Raw genomic sequence first — 16,045 nt, 5'->3', positions numbered from 1 at the left:
CGCAAGCGATATACTTCCATCGGGGCACGAGGGAGCTGCATGTCGGGCAAAATTGTTACAATGCTCTTCGGCGCTTACGACGTACTCATGGAGATCGCTTGCTGTGGATCGACGCTATCTGCATCAATCAATACAATCTTCAAGAACGAGCCCGTCAGGTTCGCATAATGGACAAGATCTACAATTACGCATCCAACGTCTTGGTGATCTTAAGCGAACCAAATGCGAATAGCAGTGCCCTGTTCGAGGAACTAGCAGCAGCGGACGAAGAATTGGCGCTTACAGGAGATTGCAAGCGAACTCCGCCGAGCGATGCCATAATCACATTACTAGAAGACTTGTTCCAAGATCCGTGGTTTACAAGAGTTTGGGTTTTACAAGAAGTCTGTGGCAAAGACTCTGTTGAATATATTTGCGGCTCCGCTATATTCTCATTTCACTGCATCCGCAAATTGTATTTCGGTTATCGTGGGACTATGGTGACTAAAGCATTGTGGCCCCGATCTTTGGAATGGATCATGGGCCCACCGGACAGTTTCACAACACCACAGTCCAACTTATGGAACCGACTAGGCGAGACAAGAGATTACCTGGCAACCGATCCCAAAGATAGAGTTTTCGCTCTCAAGTCCTTGATAGGCTCTAGACAATCAGAAATGGATCGCTTGATCGACTACACTCAGAGTGTGGAGGAGTGTTATACCCATATCGCCGCCTTTCTGTTACCCGTGGTGGGGCTTCGATTGCTCACCGCTGTTCGGCACCCACACAGCAAAGAGATGCCTTCATGGACTCCGGATTGGTCCCAGAATCTCCCACTGCACACTTTCTATCTTATTGATGAATTCGACCATGTAGCGAACGCTCAACCTGTGCCGCTTTTCCGCACTTCTGATAGTAAAAAGCACACGATATGGCCCTTCCTAGACAACACCCACAGTGGCTGCCTCGAGCTACATGTCACGGGTTGTCGTTATGCACAGATAGCCGAACAAAGTCAGGCGTTCAAGTTTAGCGATATAGATGATGCTGAGGGACAGATAAAGAAACTATACTACAGCTTCATCAATCTTGGGTGCTACTTCCACCCGGAAGGTGTGCGGGACGATCCTATGGTGCTTGCCCATTTAGGTACAACTATTTCAGACGGTAAGATCCGACTCTGTACATGGCACAAATGGTACTGATCTTGTTCTAGCTATGTCCTCTCTAGATGGCTTCCAACTCCATAGTCACCTCAGTCGCCGTTATACAAGTCTAGGTGTAAGTCATCTTTTCTCGCGTACGCAATACACCTTTGCTCTAACATTATAAGGCCGGTCCTCTCGATAACGAACGTATTCGTGCAATTTCGAGTTCTCTCCAGCAGTGCAGGATAAGCCTAACACGGAACGGTGAGTTAGTTTTTGTGCCAGAAGCTGTACAATGTGGGGATGTAATCGTCGTTCTTTCAGGGGCCATTTCAGCCTGTGTTGTGCGGCCTTCTCTAGATGGAAGCTGGACACTTATAAGTGGTGATTGTCACATATTCGCGGATGACTCCATGTTTTCGAAGGTTACCTGTTTCTTTATGTGCGACGAGTATGTTGCAAGTAACCAAGATAGAGTAGAAGAGTTTAGACTGAGGTGATATAACCATGGCTGCTCACAACCATCGCACTTTAAGGAAGCTCTCTCGTGCCTAGGGCTGTAAGTCGCTCATGTTTTGTGACGTTGCTCGAAATGTAGAACGATGGGGGGAGAATGTAGACAAAGTTGCTGTACCGCAGTGATTGATTTTATATTGGCTGCGCAGAACCTATTACTGCATCCAGCAGGTCAGCTCTCTAGATTAGGCATTGATTAGCTAGAATGCTTTCGTAAAACGAATAGATAACATCTGTGTCGTGATATCTGCGGCCTAAGATGATGTTGTCAGCTGTAAAGAGAAATAAGTTGACTTTGCTAACTATTGCACAGATCAAGGAAGCAAGTATTCGTAGGAGGGTTCGTGTAGCCAGGATTAGTTCCATCGGCTGATCTTTCCCCACAACAATCGGTCCGCCACAGTCACGCTCCGAACTGCACCTATCATGTCTTGACCATGGCACACATCGGTGTGTTCGCTTCCAATAGAATTGCTGAGAGAGGTTATTCCAACAGACATGCAGGGGCCTCCTACTATGCGTCCGCCACCACGGCTGCCTAGCGATGACGCGTGCAGAGGGAACAAGATCATAAGTTAGGATGATACACAACTCGCCTTAGCATCACATACACACCTAAGAGCTTTGCAGCAGAGCAAAACGAAGAAACCAAAATGTCACTATGCGGTCTCTGCCAATCCTTCGACGTTCTCGACGTCCCGAAGTTATCACCCGAGTACAATATCCATTCCGTCACTTCACATCTATATCCATCATTGGTCACGATGATGAAAAAGCGCCGCAAAGAAGACCAGTCGCAGAACCCTGAGCCTCTGGGACTGCCCTATCACAAGTCTATCGAGGAACTGGAAGCTGCTTCCGCCGCCAACTGCGCGATCTGCACAGTCGTACAACGCGATGTCGCGCAATTCCATTCCGAGTACAGTGAGGCGAAGAAAGATACTAGCGACCATAGAGCTAGAAGCGCAGGACCAGATTGGAAGATGTTTGTTGTCCAGGGAAGGAGTGATACCGGGGGGTTTATGGTGGTGTCGGCCGATGCGGAGGATTGGTCTCGAGTCTGGGTGGTTGCTGCTGTGGGGTTGTGTGTTGACTGTAAGATTTAACGACACTTGGAGATGGTTTTTGATCGGGCTGACAGTTCCGTAGATGACGACCCGCTCATCTCGATCATCAGAGGACGAAAGATACTCCCCTCGTCTGAGCACACACTCAGGCATGCCCTGAGTTGGGTGCGTGATTGCGACAAACAGCGTACGAATAAACGCTGTCATGTTGACACGGCACCACTTCCAGCTCGTGTCCTGGATATTCGAAGCTCAAAGTCTCAGTCCATAACGTTGTATGAGCCTGCGGGGGAAGAATTGGGACGCTACGCAGCACTGAGTTATGTTTGGGGCGAGTCGAGCCCATATGCAACTACAAGGGCGAACATTGAAGCGAACAAGAAGGGGATCGATGCTGAAAAGCTACCGAAGACGTTCCAAGATGCGATCTTCGTGGCTCGAGAGATGGGTATCGGCTACCTATGGATCGATGCACTCTGGTAAGCCTACCCTCTCCCTCCTGATCCCCAAGAATAACGACTAAACCAACTAATAAATCACAGCATCTGCCAAGACGACTCGTCAGACTGGTCTCGCGAAGCTTCCCGCATGTCCTCCGTCTACTCAAACGCCTACATAATGCTCTCAGCAACTGGCTCGCCATCCTCGACGTCCGGTCTTTCTATCTTCGCTTCCAATCGCCCAGCACCTACCTACTCGCCTTTCGCCTACACCGCCACAACAAGCGGTATGAAAGGAATCCTCCACGCATTCTCTGCTTCCCGCGAAACCAATGCATTTGGTCCCTGGTCAGCGAACAGTGAATTGTTGAAGAACGAGCCACTAAGCCAACGAGGCTGGGCGCTGCAGGAACGCTGGCTCGCACCCCGTGTTCTACATTTCGGGAGCAAACAGATGTTCTTTGAATGCTACTGTGGGTTTAGGAGTGAGGAGGGATTTTATATGGAGGGGCGGATGGATACCTTATTCCCAACCACCTCCCAACCCTCTCCTCCACCTTCTTCTTCCACAGACCAGATCAAACCCGTAACCGATCCGACAATACCAATAACAGAAACAGAACCCATACACCAACAATGGTCCTATATCATCCACACTTACTCCCGCCGCCTCCTAACCCACCCCTCGGACAAACTCCCCGCCCTCTCCGGTCTCGCACGCACTTACCAGACGTTAACTTCTGATACATATCTGGCAGGTTTCTGGCAGAAGACGCTGCTTCAAAACCTGATCTGGCAAGCCGTCGGCAAAGGCCCTACGGCTTCAACCAGTTACCGCGCACCGTCTTGGTCCTGGGCCGCCATCGATGGTGGCATTGGTATGTTTAATCCTGGCGTGGGATTCGACAAGGGCGAATGGTTTAGTCTTGCTACATTACATTCCGCTCACATCACTTTGAAGAACGAGGAGAATCCGTACGGCGAGGTGAGCGCGGGGGAATTGGTATTGAGTGCACCGCTGGAACGTATTTATCCTTTTGAGGGGGACCTGGAGGAGGGAGAAGAGTGGCCGAAGAATCATAGGGCGGCTAAAGTAAAAGGGCAGGGAGGAGGGAGTGAAGAGTACAGTTTTGCGATTTTCGATAGCTCGAAGCATGCGGAAGGAGCGAGGGACAGGAAACTTTGGGTGGCGGTTTTGTGGCGGCATAGAATTCATGAGGAGAACAAGGATCTTTGGAAGTCGAAGGAGGTCTACCACGGGATTGTTGTTGCGAGGGTAGAGGGTAAGCAGGATGTGTATGAGAGGCTTGGTAAGATTCCTTTTGCCGATAAGGATTTGGGGGAGTGTGAGTGGATGAGTGATGGGAGTGTGGTGGATAGGTTTACTTTGGTGTAGACTGGTTGTGACTTCCTCCCCTTCCATCGCGCAAATATAATGAGATCCGGCCATGGTCGTCTTATGCTCTCATGACACCATTTCCCCGGACAAAAACATTCCAGCATTTCCAAATCCCCTTCTTCGTACGGTGTGATGTATCCTTCCCAATCTTCTTCAATTTCTTCACACGACCTGACTAGGTTGTACAATATGAACATAGCAGGAAGTCTGCGATTACGGTCACGCAAGAGTTCTGGAGTCTTGGACTGCGAACTGTACGGAAACTGTGCTGATAATGCTCACTACCAAGTTTAGCGAATTGCTACTTAGAGAATTGTGTGATTGTTCGGGCCGAGGGCTGAATTTACAGGATTCCCTGAACTGGATGGAATGAAGTCCGAGAGATATGCTCTCAAGCCAGGATCGCACGCATATACATATGTACCCCGAATCCCTTGTGTTAAGAGCACTGCATAGATCTGGGTTATGAACCGTAGCAAATCGTCATCCGAGTAGGTCCTACCGAGCGCCCGGTTGTTTTCCTTTCCCTTCTTATCAAAGTATGAGTCGCGATCGATATGAAGCCGCCTTCGCAGCGGATCGAATCGCAAATGCAGACCAATTATGACACCAACATAGTTCAAATCGTAGCCTTGAACCGTGTGGACCGACCCAACTTCCTGCAGCGCGTTATCAGAAGAAACCCAATCTGTTGGCGTACTATTCCAGCGAAGTCTCGTATCGCCAATCTCGATATCAAAAGCGGTTTTGTCCTTTTGAGTCTTCCACTCCCAAGCGTATCCCGCAACCATGCGTGAAAGGCCCGCTTCGGCGTTGCGTTTGAAAATCTCATCTCGCATTCCTTCAACGGTGTCAAAGGCGCGGAAATCATAATCTTCAAAACTCAGGCGAGCTCGCGGAACAGAGAGAGGGCTAGGATCGAGGATCCAACGAATATAAGACACAAAATCCGAACCCGCTTGTACGCGCATTTGAGTGCGGAGCTGGTAATGCCGGCCCGTTGCACGGGTATCGGCAACGAGACCGGAAAGCAGCTCTTGTGGAAGATCAGCCGGTCGAACGCTCTGCATTGCGTCCAAGAGGAAGATGTGCTGCCGACTCTTCGCTAGAATCCAATCAAGCTGCGTCTTACTGAAGTCGTTGCTGCCGAAAAGTTCCGTCGTGATAGTTGTAAACTTCCCATTGAGCACTCCAGACGGTTGGTTGGCGCGCTGACTGAGCCGATGAGTCTCGTCAACTATCAGCATATCAAAAACCCCTTCTGCTTCTCCTACTTGGAAGGGCGTCATAACCATGTCCGGGTGCAGCCCGCGCGTCTTTCGAAAAACATCTTTGATAGTGCCCCGCAACGACTGTTGCGGTACAATCAACCCGATTCTGCAATTTTCAAGGAGATTCTGGTTGGTTGCAGTGAGGAATTCGGAAAATCGCGAGTCGCTGTTGAGATCTTCGAGCGAGTTAAGTGCTGCAATGTCGACAATGAGCTTAATCAAGTATATAGCAACGACGGTCTTGCCGGTGCCTGGGTCGCCTTGAATCACAATTGCGCTTCTCCTGCCCGTCGAAAGATCGGTGAAGAATCCCGTGAGGATCTCTCCGACGGAATTTGCTTGATCTTCCGTCAGTGCTTTGAAAGGAGATAGCTTGAAGAGACTGCCGTTCTCGATTTCTGGAATACTTCGCGTGAAGACGCCATCGGACCTGAGTTGGTCGAACACTGCTCGGAACCCTGCTCGATATGCTTCCCTCTGGTAGTACTGTGCGTCGGTGATGCCGTTATTTCGATTAAGCACTTGGTTGGCGTCATCACCAGCCATCATTCTGATAAGATAAGACTCCAAGTCTAGACAAACCGACTTGTTGTATTTCTCGTGCAAGATGACACGGACGTTGGTCAGATGTTGCTTAGCTGGTGAATCGAGGTGTTGACGTAATCGGCCCACAGCGTTGAGTGATTCTCCAACGTATATGTCTCTCAGTACATTGCTTGAGTTCCTTCTGCCTTGACGACTGTTGTCATCCAAAACATACACAACAGGCCAATTCCCGTGTTTCTCATCTTGGGATCTCCATGTCGCAACGGCAAGTCTAGAGAACTCAACCTGAGCTATCTGGAAGCTTGTCATATTTTGTGCTGACGCCTCGGGCCTTCTCCACGGGATATTTCTTGCGCGTGACTTTGAGCTTTTCTAGCACGAGCTGATCCGGATCGGCTCCAATGCGAATTGCGAGAAGTTGACAATAGGTCAGGACGTCTGCAAGTTCCTCGCGCACACGCTTCGGCTCGGCGTCTGCGTTCCACTGAAAGCACTCTAGCAACTCGCCTGCTTCGATTGCTATGCTTTTGGCGAGATTCTCTGGAGTGTGGAACTTCTCCCAATCGCGCTCAGCAGCAAATGCCACGAGTGCGTCGCGGACTGAGGCCTCAATCATGTGATGTAGCAGTCGCTGTGATAGCGGCGTCTAGTTCTATACCACCAAATAAATGTGAGCGCTAGAGGATTTCCCTCACAAGGTCCGACTTACAATATGACAGCTAGGCGGCTGTTTGATGATAGTGCTATGGCGATGCGAGAGTGGAGAAAACCTGGGTTGACAACAGGACAACAGTCCTTGAATGTTAGGGGGACTTTCTGAATTACAAGCAAGAGAAGCGCAGCAAGCTCAAAGATAAAACAACAGAAGACTAATATACATGGATATATACCCCCATGTATCAGTTCGCCAAAAGAGAAGGGCCGTTGCGGCGCCGAAATGCCCAATTAGATCAAGACAAGTTGGCAACACTGCAGCCACATCACATACTCGTATGCGACACTAAGTAAAAATGGAGTTGGCTGCTTGATAAGGTTTTGCTGTCACCAGACTCGCTTTGTGTTGGGGAGATGATTTGTGCGCCCTGAGCTGAGTGACTTATCTAAGACAGTGTTGGAGAGCGTAACGCACTGCTGGAGGGGCTGTCCTGATCGTATGCAAGCATCGCGGAGAAAGGGGCTGTGGCGTCGATGTAAGCTGCCATTTCTTCGGGGGTAGAGAGAGCGTGGTAGCATGGGATTCTGTGTCCTGGCGGTAGACGGTTCCTCATGTTGAGTGGACTGGAGACAGGAATGGAAATCAATGCACGATGATATATTTTTTTGACGGTCGAAAAGAAGGTGGGCGAGTGTTGAACGAGAGAAGGATTGTATTGTAGAAAGGCAAAATGACAACGGACACGGAGTACGAACCTAATGTTGTGCCGATGCCGTGTTTTATATCCAATTTCGCTATGATTGCCGTGGTATACCCTTGACTAAATCTTACTTGACACAGGTCCATCACCCTTAGCCAGAATATCACATAACCACTCTGCTGCTTTGTCTGCCATGGGTTTCGGAAAGGCATGTCCTACGCCCTCGAATAGCACATCTTCAAACACAATGTCAAGGCTTGGGTTTTCCGCTAGTATCTGTTTGAAGACCTTGTAAAAAGGCTCACCAGCAGCGTACGGAACGAGCTTATCTGCCTGCCCGCTGAGGTTTAGGATGCGTTTGCCCTGAAGCCTTTCCTTCATCAGCGCTTTCATCCTGGATAACTGAGCTTGGTCGGGTAGTGTGTCATTCCCTAGAGGGTTGAACATGCCGGGGAGCAATAAACCTGCAGGATCATACTGCGCAATCGTGTCCTGTAGCGCCTGTGGGAAGTCTGGAGAACCAAGGAATGCGCTACCGGGTGGCGTAGTTTCCGTGTATGTCTTGCGCTTTGATAAACGCGCGCGATCAGTCAACAAACGCGTATAGTCTGGACAACCGATACCGACAACGCCCGCAGTGATTCGGGGATCACCAAGCAAGCAATGCCAGGTTGCGTGGCCACCTAGCGAGATACCGAGGGCAAAGTGTTGTTGGATCTTGGGACTATCCTTGGCCGTGAAGATGTAGGATTCGAGATGGTTGATGAGTTGTGAGGTGTCGGTCGCAGTGCCGTGGAAGCATCCAAACATGTCTTGTGCATGCGTTTCATTTCCTTCTCTCCAAGCTTGGTTATGCAAATCGTCCACTTTCCGTGATCCGTGATTGCGTTGGTCGAATGCAGCAGCGATTAAACCTTTCGGGTTCTTGCCGGCCCGACCGTCTTGTACGCGCTTGTTCCATGTAGAGATGACTCGCCTGGCTATCGGAGCCATGGTCTCTTTCGTCTGCAATCGGGGGTTGAGAAGCCATAGGCAGGCGACCGATGACGGCGACGCAGGTAGTTCATCTAGGCCATGGACGTCGACGAGGATGCCGGCAATTGTGATGGTTCGAGAGGAGACGGGGAGGTCGGACGAGTTTTGTGTCCCGTGAAGGGGATTCGTCGTCGCAGCCATGGTGACTTATCGGGCCTATGGATAGTGGAGATAGTGATAGGGTTGAGTGGTTAGCACGACTAGAGAAGAAGATATGAAGCTATTCGTCTGGAGTAACTTGGAACATGCGGAGGGGCACGACCTCCGGGACCGAGGCTGAAGTCGACGGCGGCAGAACTACCTCATCGCGTCGCGTACTCCATGAGCACGCGATACGCTGATTAGAACGCGTAGACACATGGCTTGAGTTTACAACAGTGGAAGACATTTTCTGATCATGTGGGTGTATTGGAATTGGGTACTCTCGTATCCAGAAGGCTTGGAAGTACAGTGCGGGGTGCAGCCATGGCGTAGAGAGAAGCCGATGATATCATCGAGTGTGTTTTTACAGAGAGCATGGCGTTGTCGCTAATGCGACATGCCCAACATAACAAGATAGAAGGCTTTCACGCACAGGCTGCAGGGCGCTGCAGAGTGCAGCGTTGTGGAGCATCGACGTTGTGCAGGCGGTCAGCAAGGCGGAAGAGGGCCCCTGACGCCAAAAGTATTAGCGCAACCAGACAGTTCACCGGGGAAAGCACCTGGGAGATTACTCGAACCGCGCAAGGACCCGGCGAGACGTATACGGATCAGCTTTGCCGCGTGTACTCTTTCTCTCGACTACTGATGATATAGAATCATTACTACGAACACGCTTTCACCTCTTCGGGGGCCAACAATTCGCATCAATCCCATCGTGACGAGTGACGGCAGCAGGTTTCCTGTCGACTATGGCTGTATAACGCCCAAGAAGCGAGCAACCATAGCCTTCCCCAACGCGGCATTACCGGAAGAACACACGCTCCAAATCCCTTAGCTTCTCCCGTATCGTCATCATGGTTGGCTCCAACAACTCTTCGCCTATGGCGCGCAGTCCTCGGTCCAGATCACCGGCAGTATCAGGAAGGACAGACGATTCAGGTCGACTGCTCCCTCCGCTGGCATTAGGACAAACCAGAAATGAGACACAAGACATACACAACCCTTCGCCCTCAGACGGTGCCCCCAAGATCATGCGATCTGCCCCAACAGGTTCGCCCTTGTCCACCAAAGAAGCCGGCGAATTCCCTTTCAATGCGCCCACGAATACCAACGCGGGTAGCATCCCCCTCGAAGCCGCTGAAGTCCCTATCCGCGCCCCCAAACCCTCCTCGCACATGTCAAATGGCTCGACGAGCTCATACTACCCTCCCTTTGCGCCCATGTCCCGACACCCCACCGAGGGCGAGCTCTCCGACGCACCACGAGAACGCAAGAGCGTGCAATTCGCTCGCTCGGCCACTTTCACATCCGATCCCCCCGCAGCAAACTCGCGGCAGCAGTCATGGGAGGTTGAAGACGGCGAAGGAAAGGGCAAGGAGCGGAGCACACAGAGCTCGTCACTCATGGGCAAGCTGAGGGCACTGGCAGCACCAATACAAGGACACGGCCGAAATCTGAGCGCGTTGGCAGGAAGCTCAGGTCAAGAAGGCGGCTCACCTCACGGCCAACTGTCACCCACATCCGAACACGACGAACTGCGGTTTGAGGGCCACGATAGCGAGGCAGATGCTGATGGCGAGTCAAGCGCTGGCGAGGGCGCTTCAAGGAGACCGAGACAGAAAAGGCGGAAGAGCAGCCGGCGCTGGTTTGATGGCGAGGGCGAAGGCACACAGACGGCCCCTACCACTCCCAAGCAGACCACTGGGGGCTTCTTCGCACGTGACTCACCCAACATGACGCCCACCTCGACACGCCCCGGCTTCCTCCGCCGATCGACCATGGATGACATACCTGAGAACGAGCGCCAGGGCTACTCAGAGGACGAAGGCCGTTCGCGCATCGCAAAGGAGAGCGCCTGGACACGCGGACTGCACAGTGCTAGAGGGCTTTCATACGGAGGTCTACGGAGACACGACCCAAACGCTGAAGAATCGGAAGGACAACAGAGCCGACCTACAGGCAACTTGCGAAGTTTGACAACCTTCAGGGGTGCTGCTGGCGAGACACAACCCTCACCATGGCGCATGCGTAGTGAGCGAACGTCAAGTTTGAGTGCGCAGAAGTGGAAATCCATCAAGAACAGCCTCAAGCTTTTGGGCAACCGTCAAAAGGCAGAACGCCAAATCGACCACGCAAAGTCAGCCGAACTCATGGCTGAGTTGCTTGCAGGCGCACCTGCAGCCTTGTTTTTTGCCAGTATGTTCCAGCGCGACGAGCATGGCCATAGAAGGATACCAGTTCTTCTTGAGCAGCTCAAGGTCACCATCACAGACACGGACCGCCCCGCCAAGAAGGAGGGCGATCGTCACACTGCCTTGCGCATAGAGCTGGAGTACGGTAGTGGTCTGACTAGGATGAAGTGGGTTGTTTACCGAAGTGTCGCGGATTTTGCGAACCTGCATCTGAAGTTTAAAGTCCAGGAAAAGCAAGACGCTTTCCGTAGTCGTCCGGCTAACCGTATGCGAGAAATCAAGGACAAGGCCACCAAAGACGGCGAGAACGAAAAGGAGGAAGAAAAGGAAGATCCGCGGACGAGGCTTCCGCGCTTCCCCAGGAGTGTATTGCCCTACCTTCGAGGACTTCGCGGCTATGGCATCTTGGACGATGAAGGCGAGGAAGAGGAGGAAGAGGTTGCAGTTGGCGGAGGAGCCAGCGGACCGGAAGGCGATGCAAGCGCTACCGAACGGCCGACTAGACCCAAGCGAGGAAAATCATCATTCCTAGGACGAAGGCAGTCCAGTGTAAGTGGTAGTCAGGCCCAGGGCGCTGTTGGTGCACTCGTAGCGAGACAGGGCAGTTTTGCAGGGGCCGCCGGTCAGCCTCTACAAGCGAAACAGACTCATCATGACCGACAAAGGAAGAAGTTGGAACAATACCTGCGAGGTCTCATGACTTATCTCATCTTCCGCCCTGACAGCAACCGCCTGTGCAAGTTCCTCGAGCTATCTGCTCTTGGTGTCCGCTTAGCGGCCGAGGGTGGCTATCATGGCAAGGAAGGTTATATGATGATCAAGTCTTCGAAAGGTGTCGACAACAGGAAGGGCTGGACCAAACTAGCCATGATGAACCGTCACTGGCCAAAGTGGTTCCTAGTAAGGCATAGCTACGTCGTCTGCGTTGATTCCCCCGAAGAAATGAACGTCTATGATGTCTTCCTGGTCGATGCCGACTTCCATCTCGACACCAAATCTGCCAGGATACGAGACAAGAAAGCCAGAGATCTTGCAAGCGAAGCGAAGGCGTCGGCAACAGGTCACCACCAGCTCAAGCTCGTCAACGCTGAACGCAAGATGAAGCTGCTTGCTAGGAACGAGAGGATGTTGCATCAGTTCGAAGAGTCGATCAATTTCATGTCACAAAATACATTGTGGTCTCAACGCCAGCGGTTCGACAGTTTCGCTCCCGTGCGCAAGAAGATCTACGCACAGTGGCTTGTGGATGGTCGTGACTACATGTGGAATGTATCTCGAGCTATTAGTATGGCACGAGATGTCATCTACATTCACGATTGGTGGCTCAGCCCTGAGCTGTATCTGCGTCGTCCAGCTGCTATCAGTCAGAAGTGGAGACTTGACAGATTACTCCAACGCAAAGCACAAGAAGGTGTCAAAATCTTTGTGATTATGTATCGCAACATCGGCGCTGCTATTCCTATTGACTCCGAGTACTCCAAGTTTTCTCTGCTTGATCTCCACCCGAACATCTTTGTTCAGCGATCGCCAAACCAAATTCGCCAAAATACCTTTTTCTGGTCTCACCACGAGAAGATTTGCGTCATTGATCATACTGTAGCTTTCTGCGGAGGTGTCGACTTGTGTTTCGGTCGCTGGGATACACCGCAACACGTTGTGGTTGACGACAAGCCTACAGGCTTTGAACTCGATGACACACCCAAGGACGCCGACCACTGTCAGCTATGGCCAGGTAAAGACTACTCCAATCCTCGTGTGCAAGACTTCTTCGCTCTCGACAAACCCTACGAGGAGATGTACGACCGCTCGAAAGTTCCTAGGATGCCATGGCACGATGTCGGTATGCAGATTGTGGGTCAACCTGCTCGCGACCTGACCCGTCATTTTGTACAGCGATGGAACTACCTGTTGCGTCAGCGCAAGCCTTCGCGACCTACACCCTTCCTTCTTCCCCCACCCGACTTCAACCCAGCCGACATCGAAGCTCTTGGGCTCGACGGAACTTGTGAAGTGCAAATCCTACGTTCTGCTTGCGCATGGTCACTGGGCACGCCCAACAAGGTTGAACACAGTATCATGAATGCGTACGTGCAAATGATTGCCACCTCTGAACATTTTGTCTACATCGAGAACCAGTTCTACATCAGCAGCGGCGAAGTGCTGGGAACCAAAATCGAGAACAAGATCAACGATGCCATTGTCGACCGCATCAAGCGCGCCCATGCCAATGACGAAGACTGGAGAGCATGCATCATGCTCCCGCTCATGCCTGGATATCAGAACACTGTCGATGAACAAGACGGTAGCAGTGTCCGCCTCATCATGACATGTCAATATCACAGTATCTGCCGTGGCGAAGGCTCTATCTTTGGACGCTTGCGAGCTGCCGGCATTGAACCCGAAGACTACATCAACTTCTACGCACTTCGATCATGGGGCGAAATTGGTCCGAACAAGATGTTGGTCACCGAGCAATTGTACATCCACGCGAAGATCATGGTAGTCGATGACCGAGTTGCGATTATCGGTTCCGCAAACATCAATGAGCGTTCTATGCTCGGATCTCGAGACTCTGAGATTGCCGCTGTGATTCGCGATACTGAACTACTTGATTCGTACATGGGGGGTCAGCCATACAAGGTCGGCAAGTTCCCACATACATTGCGTATGCGCCTCATGCGAGAGCACCTTGGTGTTGACGTTGACTGCATCTCCGAGGAGGAGATGCTCAGCCAGATGTCCGATACTGATAGTGTCGGTTTCCAGACTGAGTCTTCTGGACCTGGATCACCAACAGCTCACCGCGCGACTGAACAGAAGCTGGAAGAGAATAGGGTTAAGATGCAGGATGAGCTTATTATGAAGGCGGAGAAGTTGCACAGCTTCAACCATGATTTCGACTGGGCGCAGGACCACAACCCTCATTTACAGAGCAACAAGAAGCCATCAGCGGATTCTCGCGTCCAACACAACTCTGCACATACCAAGGATGTTCGTGGCGAGGGCGCTGATCACATGCTCGAAGCTGTGGAGACACGGCCAGTGTCAACTCTCGCCAGGGACTCTTACATAGACGAACATGGTCATGAAAAGCTCGTCACAGACATTGCTGCAGAAGGCGCTGCGGCTACACCAAGGAAGAGTGCAACGATCAAGACGCGAAAGCGTAGTGGCACTACTGGTACCCGGGCAAGCGCTGTGAGCGCACAAACCGACGGAACTGGTTATGCTGGCCTCCCACCTCCCAAGCTACCCCGTATGGACACCTTGAAGCTAGGATTGACACAGCTCAGCCAACTACCTGCCTTGCCGCTTCTCGACGATACAGATATTGGCGGTCCACCTGCACTACAACGAACCGTCAGCCAGGGCTCTTCGTCGGTCATCAACCCTCTTCTTTCCGAGATGCGACGACCTATCGTCACCGAAGACTGTATGCGCGATCCCATCAACGACACTTTCTTCCTCGATACTTGGCACCAAATTGCAGAGAACAACACGAAGCTTTTCCGCCAAGTCTTCCGCTGTATGCCTGATAACGAAGTCCGAACATGGAAAGAGTACCAGGAGTACGCTGCCTTCTCAGAACGTTTCACCAAATCTCAAGGTGGAGACAAGAGTCAGATGCACAAGCAACAGGAGGCGCCAGGTACGACTGGACCGCCCGGTACCGGTCTTACGAGCAAGTTCACCTCGGGTGCTGGTGCTGTTGGAAAGCAAGTCGGAGCCCTAGGCGAAAAGCTCACCGAAAAGATGACAAACAACTCCGACCGAACCAACGGCGAGAATATCCGCGGAACAACCCACCACTCCAGCATGGGCGGCGTAGAACAATGGGCCGACGATCAAGAACAACGCGTACAATCCCAAAGCCCACCTCCTTCCGCCACCCGTGGTCTCCACGTTGACACAGCATCTGGCTCAACCCTAAACGAGAAACTAGCTCCCGAACCCGCCGACGACGCCGTAGTCTCCCCCATGAACCCCGCTCCACCAGAGAAGACGTTCACCTTCCCTGCTGCACCCCCGATCCCCAACGATCACACCTCGCACACAGACTTTGCCCAAAACCAAAACGGACCGCCGCCAACATCCCACTCCAACCGCGACCGCTCCCAACGCGTCACCATCTCTGAACCCCCGATCCACCCTAACATGCTCCCTTCGTACCAAAACCAACAGAATAGCAACAATACGCCCAACCGCTCAAACACCAAACGCTCCCGTCGTCGTGCGACGACGAAATCATCAAATAGACAGTTTCACGCGACGGATGCGGATATCATGCTGGATAAGGAGGACGCGAAACACTTGCTCGAGTTGGTCCAGGGGCACATTGTGCTTTGGCCTTACGATTGGTTGGAGAGTGAGGAGAGGGGTGGGGGTTGGCTGTATAATGTTGATCAGATTGCGCCGCTGGAGATTTATAATTAAACTTTTGTTTACTGAAATGGGGGAGTGGTACTAGAGGGAGTATTGTGTGGAGGGTGGTGGTTTGTAGGAGACACGGAATGTAGAATGCATGGCGAGTTGTAGAGCTTGGGCGTCGGAGTTTAGCGCTGCAGGTCTGCTTCTGTTTCCTCTTTCTTTCATTTTTGGCTTACTGCCTGTCTGTCCGTCTTGATTTTTATTTTTGATAAATGGCTGTTGCATTTCTGGAAGTCTGGGTGGGAAGCATTACTCTGCCGTTGCATACATAATCCTCTATCTCGTTACTCAAGAAATTCTTCCTTGCATCTTTTCTAGCTTTTATTTCCCTTGTTATACTCGTGTAGAAGCAGGCCATTTGTTTTCTTTTTTAGATGTCTCCTATGTAGTTAGGTTTAGTTGAACAAATAATCCATAGATCTCGATTCAAAGATCAAATTTGACTGAATCACCCCTCATGTCACTTCTAGAAACGTTGTTTTTGTTTTTGAACCCAATCCAGGCAAAGTAAAAGTGAGAAGGAGT

At 51.5% G+C, this 16,045-nt stretch overlaps 4 protein-coding genes across 4 annotated transcripts; 2 read left to right on the top strand and 2 right to left on the bottom strand.

The window, feature by feature from the left end:
- Positions 1 to 167: 167 nt before the first annotated feature.
- Positions 168 to 4,549, top strand: ALTATR162_LOCUS4327 (uncharacterized protein; the record flags this gene model as incomplete). Its single annotated transcript, XM_043311938.1, has 5 exons — positions 168 to 1,149; positions 1,199 to 1,263; positions 2,267 to 2,741; positions 2,796 to 3,192; positions 3,256 to 4,549. The coding sequence occupies 5 exons, from the start codon at positions 168 to 170 to the stop codon at positions 4,547 to 4,549; spliced, it is 3,213 nt and encodes a 1,070-aa protein (XP_043167873.1).
- Positions 4,550 to 4,857: 308 nt separating this feature from the next.
- ALTATR162_LOCUS4326 (uncharacterized protein) lies at positions 4,858 to 6,985 on the bottom strand (the record flags this gene model as incomplete). The annotated part of the gene is made up of 2 exons (XM_043311937.1): positions 4,858 to 6,663; positions 6,710 to 6,985. 2 exons carry the CDS (start codon positions 6,983 to 6,985, stop codon positions 4,858 to 4,860), a joined length of 2,082 nt encoding a protein of 693 aa, XP_043167872.1.
- Positions 6,986 to 7,844: 859 nt separating this feature from the next.
- Positions 7,845 to 8,900, bottom strand: ALTATR162_LOCUS4325 (uncharacterized protein; the record flags this gene model as incomplete). Its single annotated transcript, XM_043311936.1, has 1 exon — positions 7,845 to 8,900. The coding sequence occupies one exon, from the start codon at positions 8,898 to 8,900 to the stop codon at positions 7,845 to 7,847; it is 1,056 nt and encodes a 351-aa protein (XP_043167871.1).
- An 854-nt stretch (positions 8,901 to 9,754) lies between these two features.
- Positions 9,755 to 15,526, top strand: ALTATR162_LOCUS4324 (uncharacterized protein; the record flags this gene model as incomplete). The annotated part of the gene is made up of 1 exon (XM_043311935.1): positions 9,755 to 15,526. One exon carries the CDS (start codon positions 9,755 to 9,757, stop codon positions 15,524 to 15,526), a length of 5,772 nt encoding a protein of 1,923 aa, XP_043167870.1.
- Between the last annotated feature and the right edge of the window lie 519 nt (positions 15,527 to 16,045).

This window comes from Alternaria atra (assembly GCF_907166805.1).
Source record: "Alternaria atra isolate CS162 genome assembly, contig: 23, whole genome shotgun sequence".
In the NCBI taxonomy this organism is placed as follows: Eukaryota; Fungi; Ascomycota; class Dothideomycetes; order Pleosporales; family Pleosporaceae; genus Alternaria; species Alternaria atra.
The sequence above is the reverse complement of the archived record's forward strand: the minus strand, read 5'-3'. Positions and strand labels throughout refer to the sequence as shown.